Source organism: Mycteria americana, chromosome 8, assembly GCF_035582795.1.
Source record: "Mycteria americana isolate JAX WOST 10 ecotype Jacksonville Zoo and Gardens chromosome 8, USCA_MyAme_1.0, whole genome shotgun sequence".
NCBI classification, from domain to species: Eukaryota; Metazoa; Chordata; class Aves; order Ciconiiformes; family Ciconiidae; genus Mycteria; species Mycteria americana.
This window is the reverse complement of record NC_134372.1, coordinates 4,921,380-4,937,420: the sequence shown is the minus strand read 5'-3', so window position 1 is coordinate 4,937,420 and position 16,041 is coordinate 4,921,380. Positions and strand designations below refer to the sequence as shown.

Sequence of the window (16,041 nt, the reverse complement as noted above, 5' to 3'; positions counted from 1 at the left end):
TAAACAAAAGCAAACAAACCCACGTAGCTGCTGTTGCTAAATAGGTTGGAGCCTCTGCACTGCCAGTTCGCCAGGCTGGTGGTACACCTCGAGGGCTGCTGTCAGTTCTTGCTGTTGGCCTGAATCTGCAAGCAAAAGAACTGAGGCCACATAAATTTTCTGATTGGCTGGAAAAATTGGGATACAGCCTCTGTTGGGATGTATAAATAGAAAGCAAAGTCTTTTAGACCTTGCACTTTGAAAGCAGAGCTCTCAAGGCACATGAAAATGCACGGAGTCACAGCGGTCATCCTCACAATTGCGATCGCCAGTGGTGAGTTAGCTGAATTTTGTTAAACATTGCTCATTGTAACCTGCCTTCTTTTTCTTTCTCTTTTTTTTTCTTTCTTTTTTTTTTTTTTAATGAAGTGCATCTGTAAGGACTTAGGAACTGATTTGTCCTCTGCCATTTTTTGCTTTTGAAAATAACCCCTCTCACATTGCACAGAAACCTCCACGGAAAAATCCTTTTTAGATATGGTAAAGAGTGGTGGCAAAATTTTGTTGGAGTAATAGTGTTGAATGAATAAGAAAGAATCGGCTGAGGCATATCAATTACTAACAGCATGCATGTTTTCTTAAAAGCCTTTTACTATAAGATCAGCCCGCTAAGCACAGAGTGCATCCCAGAGACGTTTCTGTGTTTCATGTCACCACACTGGATTTCACAAAGAATATCCGATTCATTAAAATAAATGAAGTCCACCTAGAACAAAGGGCTGTTTTGCTCGAGGAAGGCATGAGAGCGTTTCTGCACCCTTTTGGCACCAGACCGTCAGTGCCAGCACTTCATTTCCCCTGTTCGCATATACTCCAGAGCCCAACGGGGACGGTGCCTACCGAGCTGTTCACACAGGCGAATAAACCTCAACTCGTTGCTTCTTGCTAGGCCAGCCTGGTTCTCCGTAGGGAGCCCAAGAGCATCCCTTGGGAAGCCCTAGTAGTTTTGGTGGGGGGAACAGGCGTGTTAGAGGCTTGTAGAAGGGACCAAGCCAGGGGTTGCCTTTCCGCCCTCCCCCTGTAATCACCGTCTCTCTCTCAGACAGCACTGAGGCCGTAGGGTCAGCATGGGTTTGACCGTGGGTGATGATAGCTGGAGTCTGGAATAAAAAATATGAGGATGTTACCCTACTGGATGCTACTTTGAAACAGTAGTATAGAAGCACCGGGAGATAGAAAACGCGATTAGTAAAAGCTAGGTGACAGCTTTTATTTTTGACTGGATCCCACATTAAGGAATAGGAATGGACCTGGTGGGTCTCTCTTGGACCTGTTTTTTACAGTTACAGTTCAGTATCCCAAGATGCCAAGTGGCTCAGGCCACCTTCCAGGCAGAGACGTCCCGTAGCTCCAGCCCCATGTCTGCCATGCGAATGCAGCACGTCTGCCCTGCGGCACGGGAGAGGAGCAGGTCACTCCGTGATGTCCCCTCCAGATCTATTTGTTCTGCAGTTTTGTTTTGAAGTCGCTGCTTTAAGTACCCTCAAACATCATTTGACAAAGCATAAACCAAAAAAATGCCGTTTCATTGCATCCCTAAAATTAACTTCCATTAAAAGTTGAACCACTTTCTAGTTCCCTGAAGCCTGACCCATGGTTACAGCAAAGTCCAAAGGGACCTTGCTATTGATTGAACAACACAGGCTGGGAAATCCCCTTTCTAGTTTGTGGGTTTCATCTTCTGTTCTTCTCTTTTCTTCTTTTCTAGCTGCTGCAGCACAATGGGCGAAAATCTGCTCAAGTCAACCTGCAAACAAAATCAGAGGCTGCGACTCCCAGGGCTGCGGTGGATACAATGACCCCAGGTCCTGGGCTGGGGTGACGGGAGATGGCTGCGCTTGAAACTTAAAATAAAAATAAGCATGAAAAAATGGGCAAGAGGAGGGTTTCTAGCTGGCAAGGGGCTCTGCTGCAGGCTAACCCGCCTTGCTCTTCTTCTTCAGAGGAAGGAGGAAGCACAGGGGAGTGGACGTGGTGTGCGAGGACGGCTCGGTGGTGTACGCACCCTTCACGGGGAAGATCGACAAACAAGCCAGGCCCTACGGAAATGGCAACGCCATCGACAACGGAGTCCAGCTTTCAGGATCAGGTACCAGAGCTGAAAGACGTGCGTCTTGCAAAGCCTGATTGCAAAACGCTCTGAGTCGTTTATAGAGCTTTAAACCGAGCCAAAAATCATGAACCCAACTTGAACTGCAGTGTGCTTGCATGTGAATGCAAGTGAAAGCTGTAACTTTGAAATCCAGGTTCTGTTAATGCAGGAAAATTGATTGAAAGGATTACAGCATTTCACCTCTATTAAAAATTCAAAGGATGAAGCTGGTCCCTTTGCACATTTTGGATAATTAAAGGAACAGCCTCTGACTTGCTCATGCAGTTTTACCCACCTTAATCCCCTTCCCCACCTTCCTCCATGTTAATTTGTTTCTTTTCCTATTCTCCTCGTGATGCTATAGGAGCATCACAGCATTTTCTGTAACTTTTTCTGCTGCTGAATCTCTTATCATTTTATTGCCATTTGTATTTTGCTCCTGAACGTTATGAGTTTGCCAGGCTTTTAAACCATTTCACAGGAGCAAGTTTCCCCCTCTTCTCTCTCCCCTCTTAACAGGATTCTGCATTAAGATGTTTTACATCAAACCCGTCAAGTACAGCGGCCCCATCAAGAAGGGAGAGAAAATCGGCGTCCTGCTGCCCATGCAAGAGGTCTACCGAGGAATTACGTCCCACGTCCATATCCAGAACTGTGATTTAACAGATCCTGCTCCCAACCTGTAAACGGGCGGCTGCACATCAGGGGCAAAGCCTTCAGCCCCCGACCTGCGTATTCATTAAATTGCTTGGGCATAGGCAGTCACTCTAATAAAGCGGAAGCCACTGAGCCTCAAACAGTTGTTCCACCTAAAAAGTATTCATGAACAAAATGCTGGTGGTTGTCTGAACATAAGCAGACTCAGAGCAAGGTATAACACGGGCTTTAAAGCTGTTACCATGCCTCGCACATCACTGCACTCGTAGACGAAGGCTGAAGCAGCGGGGAATGGACGAGTGGCTGGGAGGTGGTGGATCCTCGATGCTCAGCAGCACCGCAGCGAGCCGTGCTGCGGCTCACTCGTCTTGGACTTCTCTGCCTCTTTGCAGCCAAACACGAAGATTTCTTCAGTAAGTCAGAAATTTCACTTTGCTTGCAAATGAAAAATCACATTATTAAAGGGCTGCTTCACTACAAATTGCTTTGAATTTCTTTGGTGCTGTCACAGAGTTTGGGCTGGGTTCTGCTTTTTTAATGCAGCTGGGGGGGGAAAAAACCTGTATAAAGCTGAAACCCAACTCTTTCCTGGGGCCCATGACCGCAAACATAAAACAACATTAATGAAGTAACTCATTCCTTTTCCCCAGACTCCTGCTTCAGGATTGCCTTGGCACACCCAGGTTTCTTTTTGTCCAAGTGAGGCATTTCTTTCCATTAGTAAATCAGCGGAAGACTTTCCCGGGACAACAAGCTCTTGTTAATAGGACAGGGCTTTTCAGGCCAAGGCTACCAACACGCTACTGGGAGTCTCAAGGGCTGAAGTGCTCTGCAAGTGCTGCAGGCTCACGTATTTACTAACGCAACTGCAGCTTCAGATAAGCAGGGAAGCTGCTTCAGTGGGAGCTGCGTATGTCCTGACAGCAGATTTGTTTTTTCTAAGAAACTACAGAAAGATATTTGCTACATCTGTGAAAAGTGCTTAACCTGCTGTGTCCCATTCACCTTCCCCAGGAAACCCTTTAACGTTGCTATGAATGAAACATCAGCATGGCTGTATAAATATACAGCCCAAACCTGCAGGGGCAGATAGCAACCAGACATTGATGGCAAGTAAACACAACTGAATTTTCTGTGAAAAAACCTTTTCCTTATGCTGAAAGCAGAAACATTTCAGCAAAAGTCCCCAGGGTTTTCCAGTTTTCCCCAATTTTTTTTTTTTATTATTTTTGTCATGAAGTTGGCTGCCCGCAGAAAAGAAACATTTCCACCTAAGTTTCACTTGGTTAAAATCCCAGTTTTTAACCCAGTTATCAACTTCTCACATTTGAAAAGGGAAGGTGCCAATCAAGCCCCCACTTCTCCATGCAAATCCTAACAAAAGACTGAGCTGACCTTGCTGACTGAGCAGGGCACTGAGCCTCCAGCCTTAATACACTCTACTGCAAAATTAACATTTTTACTCGATTTTAGCCCTTGTATGGGAAAGAAAACATGATCCGACCCTTTTTTTTTTTCCCAGCTGTTGTGGTTTAACCCCAGCCGGCAGCTCAGCCCCCCCAGCCGCTCGCTCGCTCCCCCCCAGTGGGATAGGGGAGAGAATCTGAAGATTAAAAGTGAGAAAACTCGTGGGTTGAGATAAAGACAGTTTAATAGGGAAAGCAAAAGCCGCGCACGCAAGCAAAGCAAAGCAAGGAATTCCTTCACTGCTTCCCATGGCAGGGAGGGGTTCACCCATCTCCAGGAAAGCAGGGCTCCATCACGCCTAACGGTGACTTGGGAAGACAAACGCCATCGCTCCGAATGTCCCCCCTTCCTTCTTCTTCCCCAGCTTTATATACTGCGCATGAGGCCATATGGTATGGAATAGCCCTTGGGCCAGTGTGGGTCAGCTCTCCTGGCTGTGCCCCCTCCCAGCTTCTTGTGCACCCGGCAGAGCATGGGAAGCTGAAAAGTCCTTGGCCAGTGCAAACATCACTTAGCAACAACTAAAACATCTCTGTATTATCAACACTGTTTTCAGCACAAATCCAAAACATAGCCCCACACCAGCCACTATAAAGAAAATTAACTCTATCTCAGCTGAAACCAGGACACCAGCAAAGAGAGGTAAGCTCTTCCCTGGGTCACGCTTGTCTCCGTCCCCTTCCCTCAGCTGTCATATGCATCAGGAACCTGTTAATAGGGACAGAAGATCCCGTCACCTCCTTTCTAAAGCACAGCGCACAGGATATCACCAGGGCCCTGGGAGGAACATGAATGCCAAAACAGCACTGAGAGACCCCAGCCTGCCTTCTCCCTGCCCTCGGCACAGCATCCTGCCCTCCTGCAGCCCAGAGAGACCACGCGGCAGTGACCGCTCCCAGGGACTGGTGGTCCCCCCGGCTCGTGACGGAGCTGCTCCCAACTCACCGGCTTTGCTCCTCTGCAAGTAACATTTTCACCTGTACATTAACGACAACAGCTCAGCACTTTTCTGGGCTGTCCCCACAGACTGGTTTCACAAGCCTTTTCAAGGAGCTCTTGTTTAATCTGAGATTTCCCAGCAGCGCAGGGAGGTGCAGGGCTTTGGGGCAGGGACGCGGGATGGTCCGGCAGGTGCCTGAGAGAGGTAGAGGGCAAATGCTAAAAATTCCTGGTTTAGCTGAGGCTGTCACCCAGCAGCAGAGGGAAAAAGTAAATACCACTTTCTATTTTAGGTTACAGAGCAGCTGGGGCAAACAGTGTAAGTAAATCCAGCTTTATCTTTTCAGGCTAGTAAAAAATATAACTGGCTGTAGAAGAGAAGGTACAATTTGTAGCTGACTGTGCTGGTTTTGGCTGGGAGAGGGTTAATTTTCTCCATAGTAGCTCGTATGAGGCTGTGCTTTGGGTTTGTGCTGGAAACAGTGCCGATAACACAGGGATGTTATTGCTGTTATTGCTGAGCAGTGCTGACACAGAGTCAGGGCCCTTTCTGCCTCTCACCCCACCCCACCAGCGAGGAGGCTGGGGGGCACAAGGAGCTGGGAGGGGGCACAGCCGGGACAGCTGACCCCAATGACCAAAGGGCTGTTCCATACCGTATGGCCTCATGCTCAGCATGTAAAGCTGGGGGAGAAGAAGGAAGGGGGGGGACGTTCGGAGCGATGGCGTTTGTCTTTCCAAGTCACCGTATACGTGATGGAGCCCTGCTTTCCTGGAGATGGCTGAACCCCTGCCTGCCATGGGAAGCAGTGAAGGAATTCTTTTTTTGCTTTGCTGGCGTGTGCAGCTTTTGCTTTACCCATTGAACTGTCTTTATCTCAACCCACGAGCTTTCTCACTTTTACTCTTCCAATTCTCTCCCCCATCCCACCGAGGGGGAGTGAGCGAGCGGCTGGGGGGGCTGAGCTGCCGGCTGGGGTTAAACCACGACACTGACCCTGGGAAGGAAATAAAGGGCAGGTAAAATACACAGTTCTAGAAATATTCAAGGTGAGGGGAAAGGCTGCTTGGGGAAGTAACGGGAGCAACTAGGCTTTTCCGGAAAGAGTTGGCAAACTCAGGCCATGCAGAATTGCTTTTTTTTTTCTGCACCAGCTCTGCAGGGATGCTTTTCCTTGCTATCCCTTTCATTTTCTAAGTTTATACCACAAGGTCCCAGACAGAGAGATAAGCTGGGATCCCAATCTGTGAAAGTCCTAACTGCCTAAGGCTGCAACCCAAATCTGCACTATTCCCTTCTATTTCCCCGACCAGTAAAGGACTTTTGGAGGATTCAGCCAGAACTTTGTCCCCCCTGCAGAATAGGACATCGGTAGCGAAATGATTTTCTTCTGCATTTCTCCACCCTCCCCATTAAAACCTGCCCAACTCGGGCTTAGCAAGCATATTAAAAAGGCAAAATAAATTCGAGATGGAGTCTTCAATCAGAACTGTGCCCCAGCACAACTTCAGCTTCATCTTCAGCTCATACTTAGCAAAGAAGAAAGGCGACATACTCCTATCTCCTACAGCCTGCTTTCTACTTAAAATGACCTGCCCGACCGTGCCTTTTGGCCGATCAGCTAGCGCAACCTGCTGATTTTCCAGCGATACTACAATATAAGCCGTGTATACAAAGCTTAATTAATCATCGTCGCAAAATTCCTCTTATCTCAGCCTCGTCAAGTGATCAGAAGCCTGAATAAATAGCGAATGCAAGTTGTTTTGCGTTGCGCCGGCTTGATTTTCACCGTGAAAGCCTGTGCTGCTAATTGCGCCCGTGAATTCTTCTACGGTTAATTTTTAAATCCGAATTAGATTTTTAATGATTCGCACAAAGAATATTATTTATTTTCCAGAGAAACATCTTTTAAGGTTCTTTAATAACATATTGTGTGCAGATCAGCCGGGAGGCAAGTGCACAGCACTGACTTGTTCCCACACCGGAGGCACCAGGTAGCCAAGGACAAACCCAACTGTTCTGTAAAACATAGCTAGGAAGAGGATTTACCTTTTCAGTTGCCTGCTAACAAGCCTGGCAAACCTACAGTTATCACACTGTAACATCACCGAGAAATAAGATGTGCAGCTCTCATTTATCCAGTTCACTGGGGCTGCAGCCCCACAGAGATTGCAAAGAGGAAGGACTTTACGGAACAAATCATCAGGTTTTAGATGTTGGTTGAATCCCGCTGAGCTGAAACACGCGTGAAGGGACGATGGAGAAACCAGCCCTCTCTTGTGGGCAACAAATGGAGGATGGCGGCACAGCTGGAAGGAGAGCGCAGGTCGTGGCTGAGGGGTTGGATTTGCCCTGGCTCAGGGTTTGACCCTGGCTTTTGCTGATGTTTCTGCTCAGAGAGTCCGCTACCATTGCCCAGGTGTGTCTCACGGTTTTTCTGGCTTTTTTTCCTCCAAAAACCTTATTCCATCATTTTACCATTTTCTCATCAAGAGATAATGTTAAGATAATTAATACGTTAAGAGGCACTAGACTAACATTTGCAAGGTTTACGGACACACGCGTGGCAGGTACCATCTATCCAAAAGCCCTGGTAACTGGCAGTGGACCCTCCTGAAACGCTACATAATTTACACAGCAGAGTCACAGTAATTTTGGAAAGGCCGAAGAGCAAAATAGGGATTTCTCCTGGACAGCATCAGGCTTAACTCATTCACCGCCTGCTGGTATCAGCCCAAACACTGGCATTTGCCCGCTGCAGTCTCGCTCAGTCCATAAGACCACCTTGAAGGGACTTAAACAGCCAGGGAAGTTACTACTGACATAAAAGGGAACTCGCACCCTGCATGCAAGAGAAAGAAGTCAGCATTTCCCAAGCCAGCCCACCTGCTCTCGGCGTGCTCCCCTCCATCTCCTTGCCCGCTCCCCACCACAGGGAAGGAAATGGTGCAACTGCAGCTCCCAGGGGCTGTGCAACACCGGCTGGTTGTTCCATATCCTTCTGTTAGGGTGTCCTAAGCGGCCAATTCGCGTCTTTCACAACCGCACCTACCAACTGTTATATTAACATCTCCGTTGCCCAACACAGGAATCCCACCACCTTCAGTTCAGAGCTTCCTCATGCCCAAGGTGAGAGGTCTGCACCTTCCAGCTCACCCAGGAAAGACGGGGAATGCACTGAGAAATCTCAACTGCGATATCACTCGCTTGAAAACTGTTTTATGAAGAATACTTTGCCAGAAGTGCTTTAGATATATTATTACGGCAAATGACGTTTTGATGTGTTTTAGAAAGAACAGAGCAAGATACAATGCTGTTAAGATCTCCTCTGGAGAAAATATAAAAAACGTACCCAGCCATGAGCAATTGGGAGTCAGCTCTGTAGCACAAATGAGATGGAAAAAAATCGCAAAGAACAGGTAGCTTAGAGCCATTTTACAAAATACCAGACTGCAAAACGGGACTCGGAAAAAAGCTTCTTCAGTGTCTGTGCACCTATAACACAGTTGTACTTCTCTCCTCGTGCCTACCAGCTTGGCTGGCTTTACAGCCGGCCTCTCCTTTGCAAGACTTTGTGGAGTGGACTGAGGTGCTGCAATTCCTTCCTTGGTAAAATTAGGAGCATGTGAGTTCACAAAAGTCTATAAAAATCGTTAGCTTTTCAAGGCAGGTCTGCCCCAGGTAAAATTTATATAATGAGATATTTAAAGCTCTACTAGTGCAAACTGGCAGTCAGGAATAAATCGGAAATAAAATCTGGTTGAGAGAGATCATCGTTGCAGAAACCCCACTGGAGACCCCTCAACAGGGAATGGCCAGACACCACCCAAATAAAGTCTTTATTTTTAAATGGTTTTGTTTCCAGTAGAAAAAAAGCTTACAGCAGCCCGTATCAAGCTAGCCAAGCTCGGAAATACTTCACTACCTCTATGCTATGAAATCTTCACTGAAAGATGCCACCCATACCACCTCTCTTGCCGATTCTCTCTGCTAAGGAGAGCTGAGGGGCTTTGCAGAGAGCTTGAGCCAAATGAAGGTGAATAAGCCGGGAAAGCTCGAAAGAATATTACACAAGCTCTCCCAGCTTGTCGCGACGAAGGCTGTTTATGGCAAGGGTCACACAAACACACATACCCCGTCTTTCAGTTCAGGGGTAAGCAGGATCCCCAAAGCCTGAATACCCACTGAGAGCTCTTACCAGCACCTTGTATCATTTGTAAGCCTGGACTCCATTATATTGAGCAAACTGCAACCAAAAGCCCCATCAAAACTATACTGAGGGGACATAACATTTATATAAAATATTTGTTTGGTGGTACGAGTGTGAAAAACAGCAGTTCTTTCTGGCAGGATGGGGGAGAAAGCAGCAGGGGTAGAATCAGTAAAGCCACTTGTAATAACCCCAAGGAGGGCTAAAAGATTGCCTGGAGCTTAAATATTGGCTGTAAAAAAAGCTTGGAACCACAAGCGAAAAATGTGTCTCCAGCTGCTTGTTCCCTGGAGATTTTCAGAAAACACAATGTACAGATGCTCTTTGCAAACTAGAAGTGGGGCAGAGACATCTGTTTCTCCTCTGAATAAAACCTGCAGGACTTCCAGAGGTTTCTGTAACTTGGAATATCAGATAGTTTATGTGAAAGCACCATGACTCATTTAAATTTCATATTAACTAAGACATGTCCGCAAAGAAAATCTAATGCTTTTCTGTAAGTAGTGCAGAAAAATCAAACTGAAGGATTAAAAGACACTAAGGAGCCTGCTTAATAGTACAATACCTGAAATCAAGCAGATACTAAATGAATCATTTTAAAACCTAGAATTTTTTAACTCCATGTCAGTTATGCCACGCAACTTGGGTTGGCAGCTGTTTCAGAACTTGAACGTTCTGAACTAGGGTTTCAGTGAAAAGACTTCATGGATTTAAGTCCAGGCTAGGTGATCATTTCAGCTGAACTGCAAAAAAGACAAGTTTCCAGGCAAAAGCATCTGTATTTCTTAGCCTAAGTGAATACTCATGCTACACCAAACATTACACCTTCATGTGTTCTCTGTCGCTGTTAGAAAGCTCTAATGGGCACATACACCTGGGGAGGAGGTACTGGAATGAGCAGCAAAGGACAAACTGGTTACATCCACCGTGGAGTTTGGCCCATCTTTTCCCTCCAACTCAATCCTCTGGACCATATTCTTGGTTCCTACCATTTTTGGCCTAAACGTGCCCTTGCTTTGGGCAGGGGGCGGGGGGGAGAAAAGGTGTTAAGAAACGGTTCAACCAGAGCTTCCTGAAATGTGGGATTGTTCATTTCCATCTGTTACTGTGTGCTAAGAGACCAATTATTTTATCCGTCTTTCCCAACCAGCTCTAACAACTGTTAGTTTGTAGACATCCTGAGTGCCTAATATGGCAACACCATCTGCCCGGAGATGTAAAAAGCTGTAATACTTTGCTCAAGACTGATTGGCCAAGACAACCGACTTGAGCTTTCAAAAACACGTAAATACCCCAGGCAGCTGCTGCTCAACGTCTTTGATTCGATCAAAGAACACCGGTGAAACAGCCACAAAATGCCAGCTCTCAGTCTGGTCGCTCTGGTCAGCGTGGTGTCCACTGGTGAGTTGAGATTGCTATGTTGCAGTTGGTTTTGACTGGTTTTAGGCAGACACTAACAAATTATTGAAATTTGCTCAAACATAAGTAACGCTAAGATTTTTTTCAATCTAGCTTTATGAAGAATTATGGTAATGTGCACAGTTATGACTGTTATAAGGAATTAGGTGTGCATTTAGAGTCATATATTAAAGTGTTTAGGGGTTTCGTGAAGAAAGTGAAAGTAGTTTGACTTATTTCACAAACTAATATTAAAAATATTTATATATAGCTTTGCTTTTAGTGTATGTACCTTAAAATAAGACCTCGAGAAAAAGGGATCAAATCTATATAGCAGGCTGTACAATGTCCTTTTACCTACAGTTTCTGAAATTATAGACGCCCATGAGCTCACATCTTCCACTTTAAACACCCTATGTTTGCACCTTAACGCTTTCTGTTGTACTGTACTAAGAACATGGTTGAATTTTCCCATTTTCCTCTTTTGCACGTGAAGTTTTCGCCAAGCAGCTGGACGCACACCCACCCCAGCAACAACACCACCACTGGGCGCAGATCTGCAGCGGGAATCCCATCAACAAAATCCGCGGCTGCGATAGATACGGCTGTGGCCATTTCGGCGCTGACAGGTAATACAGCGGGGCATCGGGAGTCTGGAGCTGTTGCTTTCCTAAATGAAATGTTCACACAGGAGAAAGAGTAGAGTTTAACCAGAGTTGACACTTAGAATGAGAGAAGACTGTTGTTTGCGGAACCTCTCACTCATTTTTGGGACGTTACTTGGCAATCTCGCAGAAGTGCAGTAATACCACCGCTACTAACTAATGCATGGGTGAAGAAGCAAGACCATTACATGAATCAGCAGCCAGAGTAAAGAAAATGGAAAGTATTTCAAGGATTTGTGTCATTTATTCTTGTTGCTTATAGATCAGATATTTAACTAAGCTTCCTGTAAGCTGTTGCTGAATGTAAGTAGATTAATTTACACAAGCTAAAGGTCTGCCTGCATCATTGTCTTTAAGGAGGCACCTCATAACGGAACAGGTTATACTTCCCTGAAAAAAGCTTTTATATGTAGAATGACTCCTGCCTTTCCTGCATTTTCCTGTTGTCTCCTCTCCCCAGGCACTATAAGAAGTGTCCATCCTCATCATGCAACTTCTGAATTTCTAAATGAGAAAATGCCAAACATAAGATTCTATTTTACACCAGCACAGATGTATTTTGGGGTAGAACAGGGGTACTTTTCTGTAACAGCCTGAAATATCCCATGAACTTGGGAAAATTAAAAACTTTACAATTTGAAATCCCATCCCCCTTTAAAGAAGGTCAGAATAATACGAACATTTTGCAATAATAAAAGATTTCTTTCCAATTTCATTGCAGGTGCAAAAATTTTGTTAGACAAGCTTCAGACATCGTACTGTGTTAACTGATCTACCTGGACATAACGCTAAGCCTGACAGACTTCTCTAATTACATATTTATGTTTTCAGGCACAGTGGTAAAGGAAAGCATGCGGGCGTGGATGTCATCTGTGCTGACGGAGCGACAGTGTACGCTCCTTTCAGCGGCCAGCTCTCCGGACCCATTCGATTCTTTCATAATGGAAATGCCATCGACGATGGAGTCCAAATCAGGGGATCAGGCAAGTAATAACAGCAGACACGTCGTGAGGCATGCATATTGCATACAAAATAATAATTTTCTTTACTTGAGTAAGGTTTCTGTGGCTTTTCAATTCAAGCAAAGTGTTGATTAATCTTGCACCCTCTCTAGTTCCTACATTGAAGCACAACCAGACTGCTGCTGAGAAATACCAGAAATCAGCACCAGCAGGATGTAGTCCTTTTCCTATGCTTTTCTTGGAGAGAAGGGAAGAAGGGAGTTGAAAACCAGGCAGCAGAAAAACAACCACCCCAAATAAAAAAGGAAACAGTAAAAATAAGTATCAGAAATATGCCCTCAATTTCGCTGAGAGGATGTTTTCCTATCCCTATTTTCCAACTCCCTCTTTTCCATAGCAATCCAAGTAATTTTGATTTCAGGATTGCTGGTACCTTGACTACATTTCTGCTTCATCATTAGTCTCCAGTAAGAGGCTAGCACAGAAAGTTTCTTGCTCACCACCCCAAGAACAGACGCAGCTGATATTTCCTGACCTCGCTTCCTCTCCCGTCTCTTCCAGGTTACTGTGTAAAGCTCGTCTGTATTCACCCCATCCGATACCACGGCCAAATCCATAGAGGGCAACAACTCGGGAGAATGCTGCCAATGCAAAGAGTATTTCCTGGCATTGTCTCTCACATCCACGTTGAGAACTGCGACCACTCCGATCCTACTCCTCTACTTACACATGGTAAAAAAACCAACAACAAACCAGAATAAGTAGTATAATGGATGCAAGCTAAGTTATTAATTAACTTCAAATAAGGGCAATTATATCAAATAGCAATAGTCCCCTCTGTCTTAGGTTCTCTCTGACAGCAACACCCAAAAGACGGAAAATACACATTATAAATACAGCATAACAGGACTGTAGACCGCGTTACAGGAAGGAGAATATACCAGCTTATCAAGTTGTATTTCTTGCCCCCCCTCACAACCCAGCAGCATCAAGTGTCAGCAATAAACTGAGTCAGACATCTGTTCTGTTTGTACTCTTTTAACTACTAGCAATGCTTTCACTATTGCATCTTAGCAGACTTCAGGATGATTCGTTACAAATACTACATTGGTAGTAACAGAGGAGTGGACTCCTCCAGTCCCATCAGCCTGGGCCTAGACTATGAAACAAAACTGAGTCCTTTCCTATCGCTCACATTACACTCTAGGAACTGTGATACTCTTTTTGAATTTTTGTCTTTAAAGCATGTTCCTTGTTTGAGATAACCCTAACCTAGAAACATTACAATCCAGTCTTAGGTATACGTTCTATTTACATTTCCTAAAGGATGACCAATTTTGTGGAGGAAACATCCAACTACATGCAGAGGATGTAACTCCAGTATGTTCCTACCCAACTAAAATTAAAGCATTGTAGTTACAAACATGCAACACTTAGAACCTAAAAGTTAACTTTGATGTGCTGTGTTTCTGTATTTCGAAGTTTTGCCACCACTCCCACAAAACACCCACTGGGCAGTAGTGTGCTCCGGGAATCCTACCAACGAGATAAGAGGCTGTGATAAGTATGGCTGCGGATACTACGGAGCTCCAAGGTACTATAAGTGGAACACATGGGGTTTTGTTGCTGCTCCACTGAAATAGAGTTGAACTCTGTTTATGCCATTTAAGAATTACAGCTTTGAAGGTTTACTTTGGACATGAGGCAACATTTTCACTACGGGGTAATGCAGCACCAGAACAGGTTGCCCACATTGTTCATAAAACCTCTGTGCTTGGAGGCTTTTATGATTCAGATTAAGCCATGCTGGACCTGACTGGGTGTTGGGAACAGTCTTGACTCAAGTGGAAGGTTGGACTCGATGCCTTCCACAGGTACCTGCCAACCAACATTTCTGTGACTCTACCGTTCTACTTAAAGGCTCGGAAGAAAGGCATTTTTTTCCCTCCAATTTGCAAAACTTAAACTCTAACAGATCATCAACCCTACATGGCATTACATCATCTACACCAAAAAACTTTTTATAGATTCTTCAGCTAGTCAACTATGTCAACACTGTCTCAGCACAAACAACCCATTTCCAGATCTTGTAGCGTGCTGATCTCTCTCCATATAATGTTAGGCCTGAAAGAGACTTCTCTAATTATGTATTTGTTTTTAGACGCAACGGTAAGGGAAAGCACACGGGTGTGGATGTCATCTGTGCTGATGGAGCAACTGTGTACGCTCCCTTTTCTGGCGAGCTCTCTGGACCCATTAAAATCTTCCACAATGGAAACGCCATTGATGATGGAGTCCAAATCAGGGGGTCAGGTAAATAGCTATTTTTCATTCAGTATTTTTTGTCTTGATGTCATATGGGATGTATAACTGCTTGGCTAGCTGCTAAGTAAAGGTACATGTTTTGAAATACTGCATCTTCTATCCATTTACATGCAGAACTTTTTGCTCCTATGTTAGAATGCAAATAACTGAGCTCTGTAGAATGTCTTCGAGCTCTTCTCTTTACTGAAGCAGGAATTCCCACCTTCTCTCTTCCACCAAGCCAACAACTCCAACCACTATCTCTATTTTTTATGACCACAGCGTCTTCGCTATTTTGGTATTTCCACTATTGCTATGTCAGTGGAAAGGACAAGACAGAAAAATGTTACTATTTCTGAAATAGAGTTAGTACAGAAGAACAAACGCTTCATCAGTCATCTGATGTTTTCCCTCCTCTTGTTTTCACCAGGCTTCTGTGTGAAACTAGTCTGCATCCATCCCATCAGATACAGAGGGAGAATTTCTAAGGGACAAGTCCTCGGGAGAATGTTGCCAATGCAAAGAGTATTTCCTGGGATCACATCTCATATTCACGTTGAGAACTGTGATCGCTCAGATCCTACTAGCAATCTCGAAAGGGGAAAATGGCAAAAAGAGTGAAATGGAAGTGTAGTAAATTCCAAATAAATTCATCTCAGCATCCAAAAGTCGTTTTTTCATATCATGTGTGGACAGCCTATCTCAGTGAAGGAAGGAAAAAATGTGTTTTAAAGAATTAAAAAAGTTATACAATATGCACAACAACAGTTTATATTTCTACTGATTCAATACTTTGGGCCTTACATGATATTGCAAGGTGCTAACATTAATATACATTCCAGATACCGGTTAGGTACTGGTTTTTTAAGTACCTGTAATTGTCGTGAACATTGTATCTTAAGCTAATTGACGAACTTTACTATACCTTGGCAAACAAGATTACTTTAGATTTTGAAGGCACCTGAACTGAGGAAAAGTAAAAGGAAAATTATTGTAACACTCCACAAGGCATAAAAGATGCTGTTTGGAGTTGCCATGCCACAACCACCAGTCTCTATTGGATGGTAAAAGGGATTCCACACAAGGGAAAAAGATTCGAGTTTTTGTTGGCATTTGCATTTACAAGAGAATCGGGAAATTAACAATGACTAATTATAAGCTTTCAAGAAGTCTGAAAAGTCAGCGAGCATGAAAACTAGCTCACCCCCTCATGTGGCAGAAAAAGTGCACTACTGTTAGCTTCTGACTGTAACTTGGACTTTTTAGTGACCCCACAAATCTCCTTACCATATCAGGTGTAAATCCTG

General features: G+C 44.7%; 2 protein-coding genes across 3 annotated transcripts; both read left to right on the top strand.

Moving 5' to 3' along the window:
- Nucleotides 1-248: 248 nt before the first annotated feature.
- On the top strand, nt 249-3,246 carry LECT2 (leukocyte cell derived chemotaxin 2). 2 transcript variants are annotated; one of them, XM_075509720.1, is made up of 4 exons: nt 249-310; nt 1,748-1,844; nt 1,983-2,128; nt 2,651-3,246. In XM_075509720.1, exons 1-4 carry the CDS (start codon nt 262-264, stop codon nt 2,815-2,817), a joined length of 459 nt encoding a protein of 152 aa, XP_075365835.1. In that variant the 5' UTR covers nt 249-261; the 3' UTR covers nt 2,818-3,246. The 2 variants fall into 2 exon arrangements, with proteins under 2 accessions (XP_075365835.1, XP_075365834.1); XM_075509719.1 differs by having other exon boundaries at nt 1,983-2,146.
- A 7,495-nt stretch (nt 3,247-10,741) lies between these two features.
- On the top strand, nt 10,742-15,388 carry LOC142413433 (myeloid protein 1-like). Its single transcript, XM_075509567.1, has 7 exons — nt 10,742-10,806; nt 11,300-11,432; nt 12,300-12,451; nt 12,992-13,162; nt 13,913-14,024; nt 14,592-14,743; nt 15,165-15,388. The coding sequence occupies exons 1-7, from the start codon at nt 10,761-10,763 to the stop codon at nt 15,353-15,355; spliced, it is 957 nt and encodes a 318-aa protein (XP_075365682.1). The 5' UTR covers nt 10,742-10,760; the 3' UTR covers nt 15,356-15,388.
- Nucleotides 15,389-16,041: the final 653 nt, after the last annotated feature.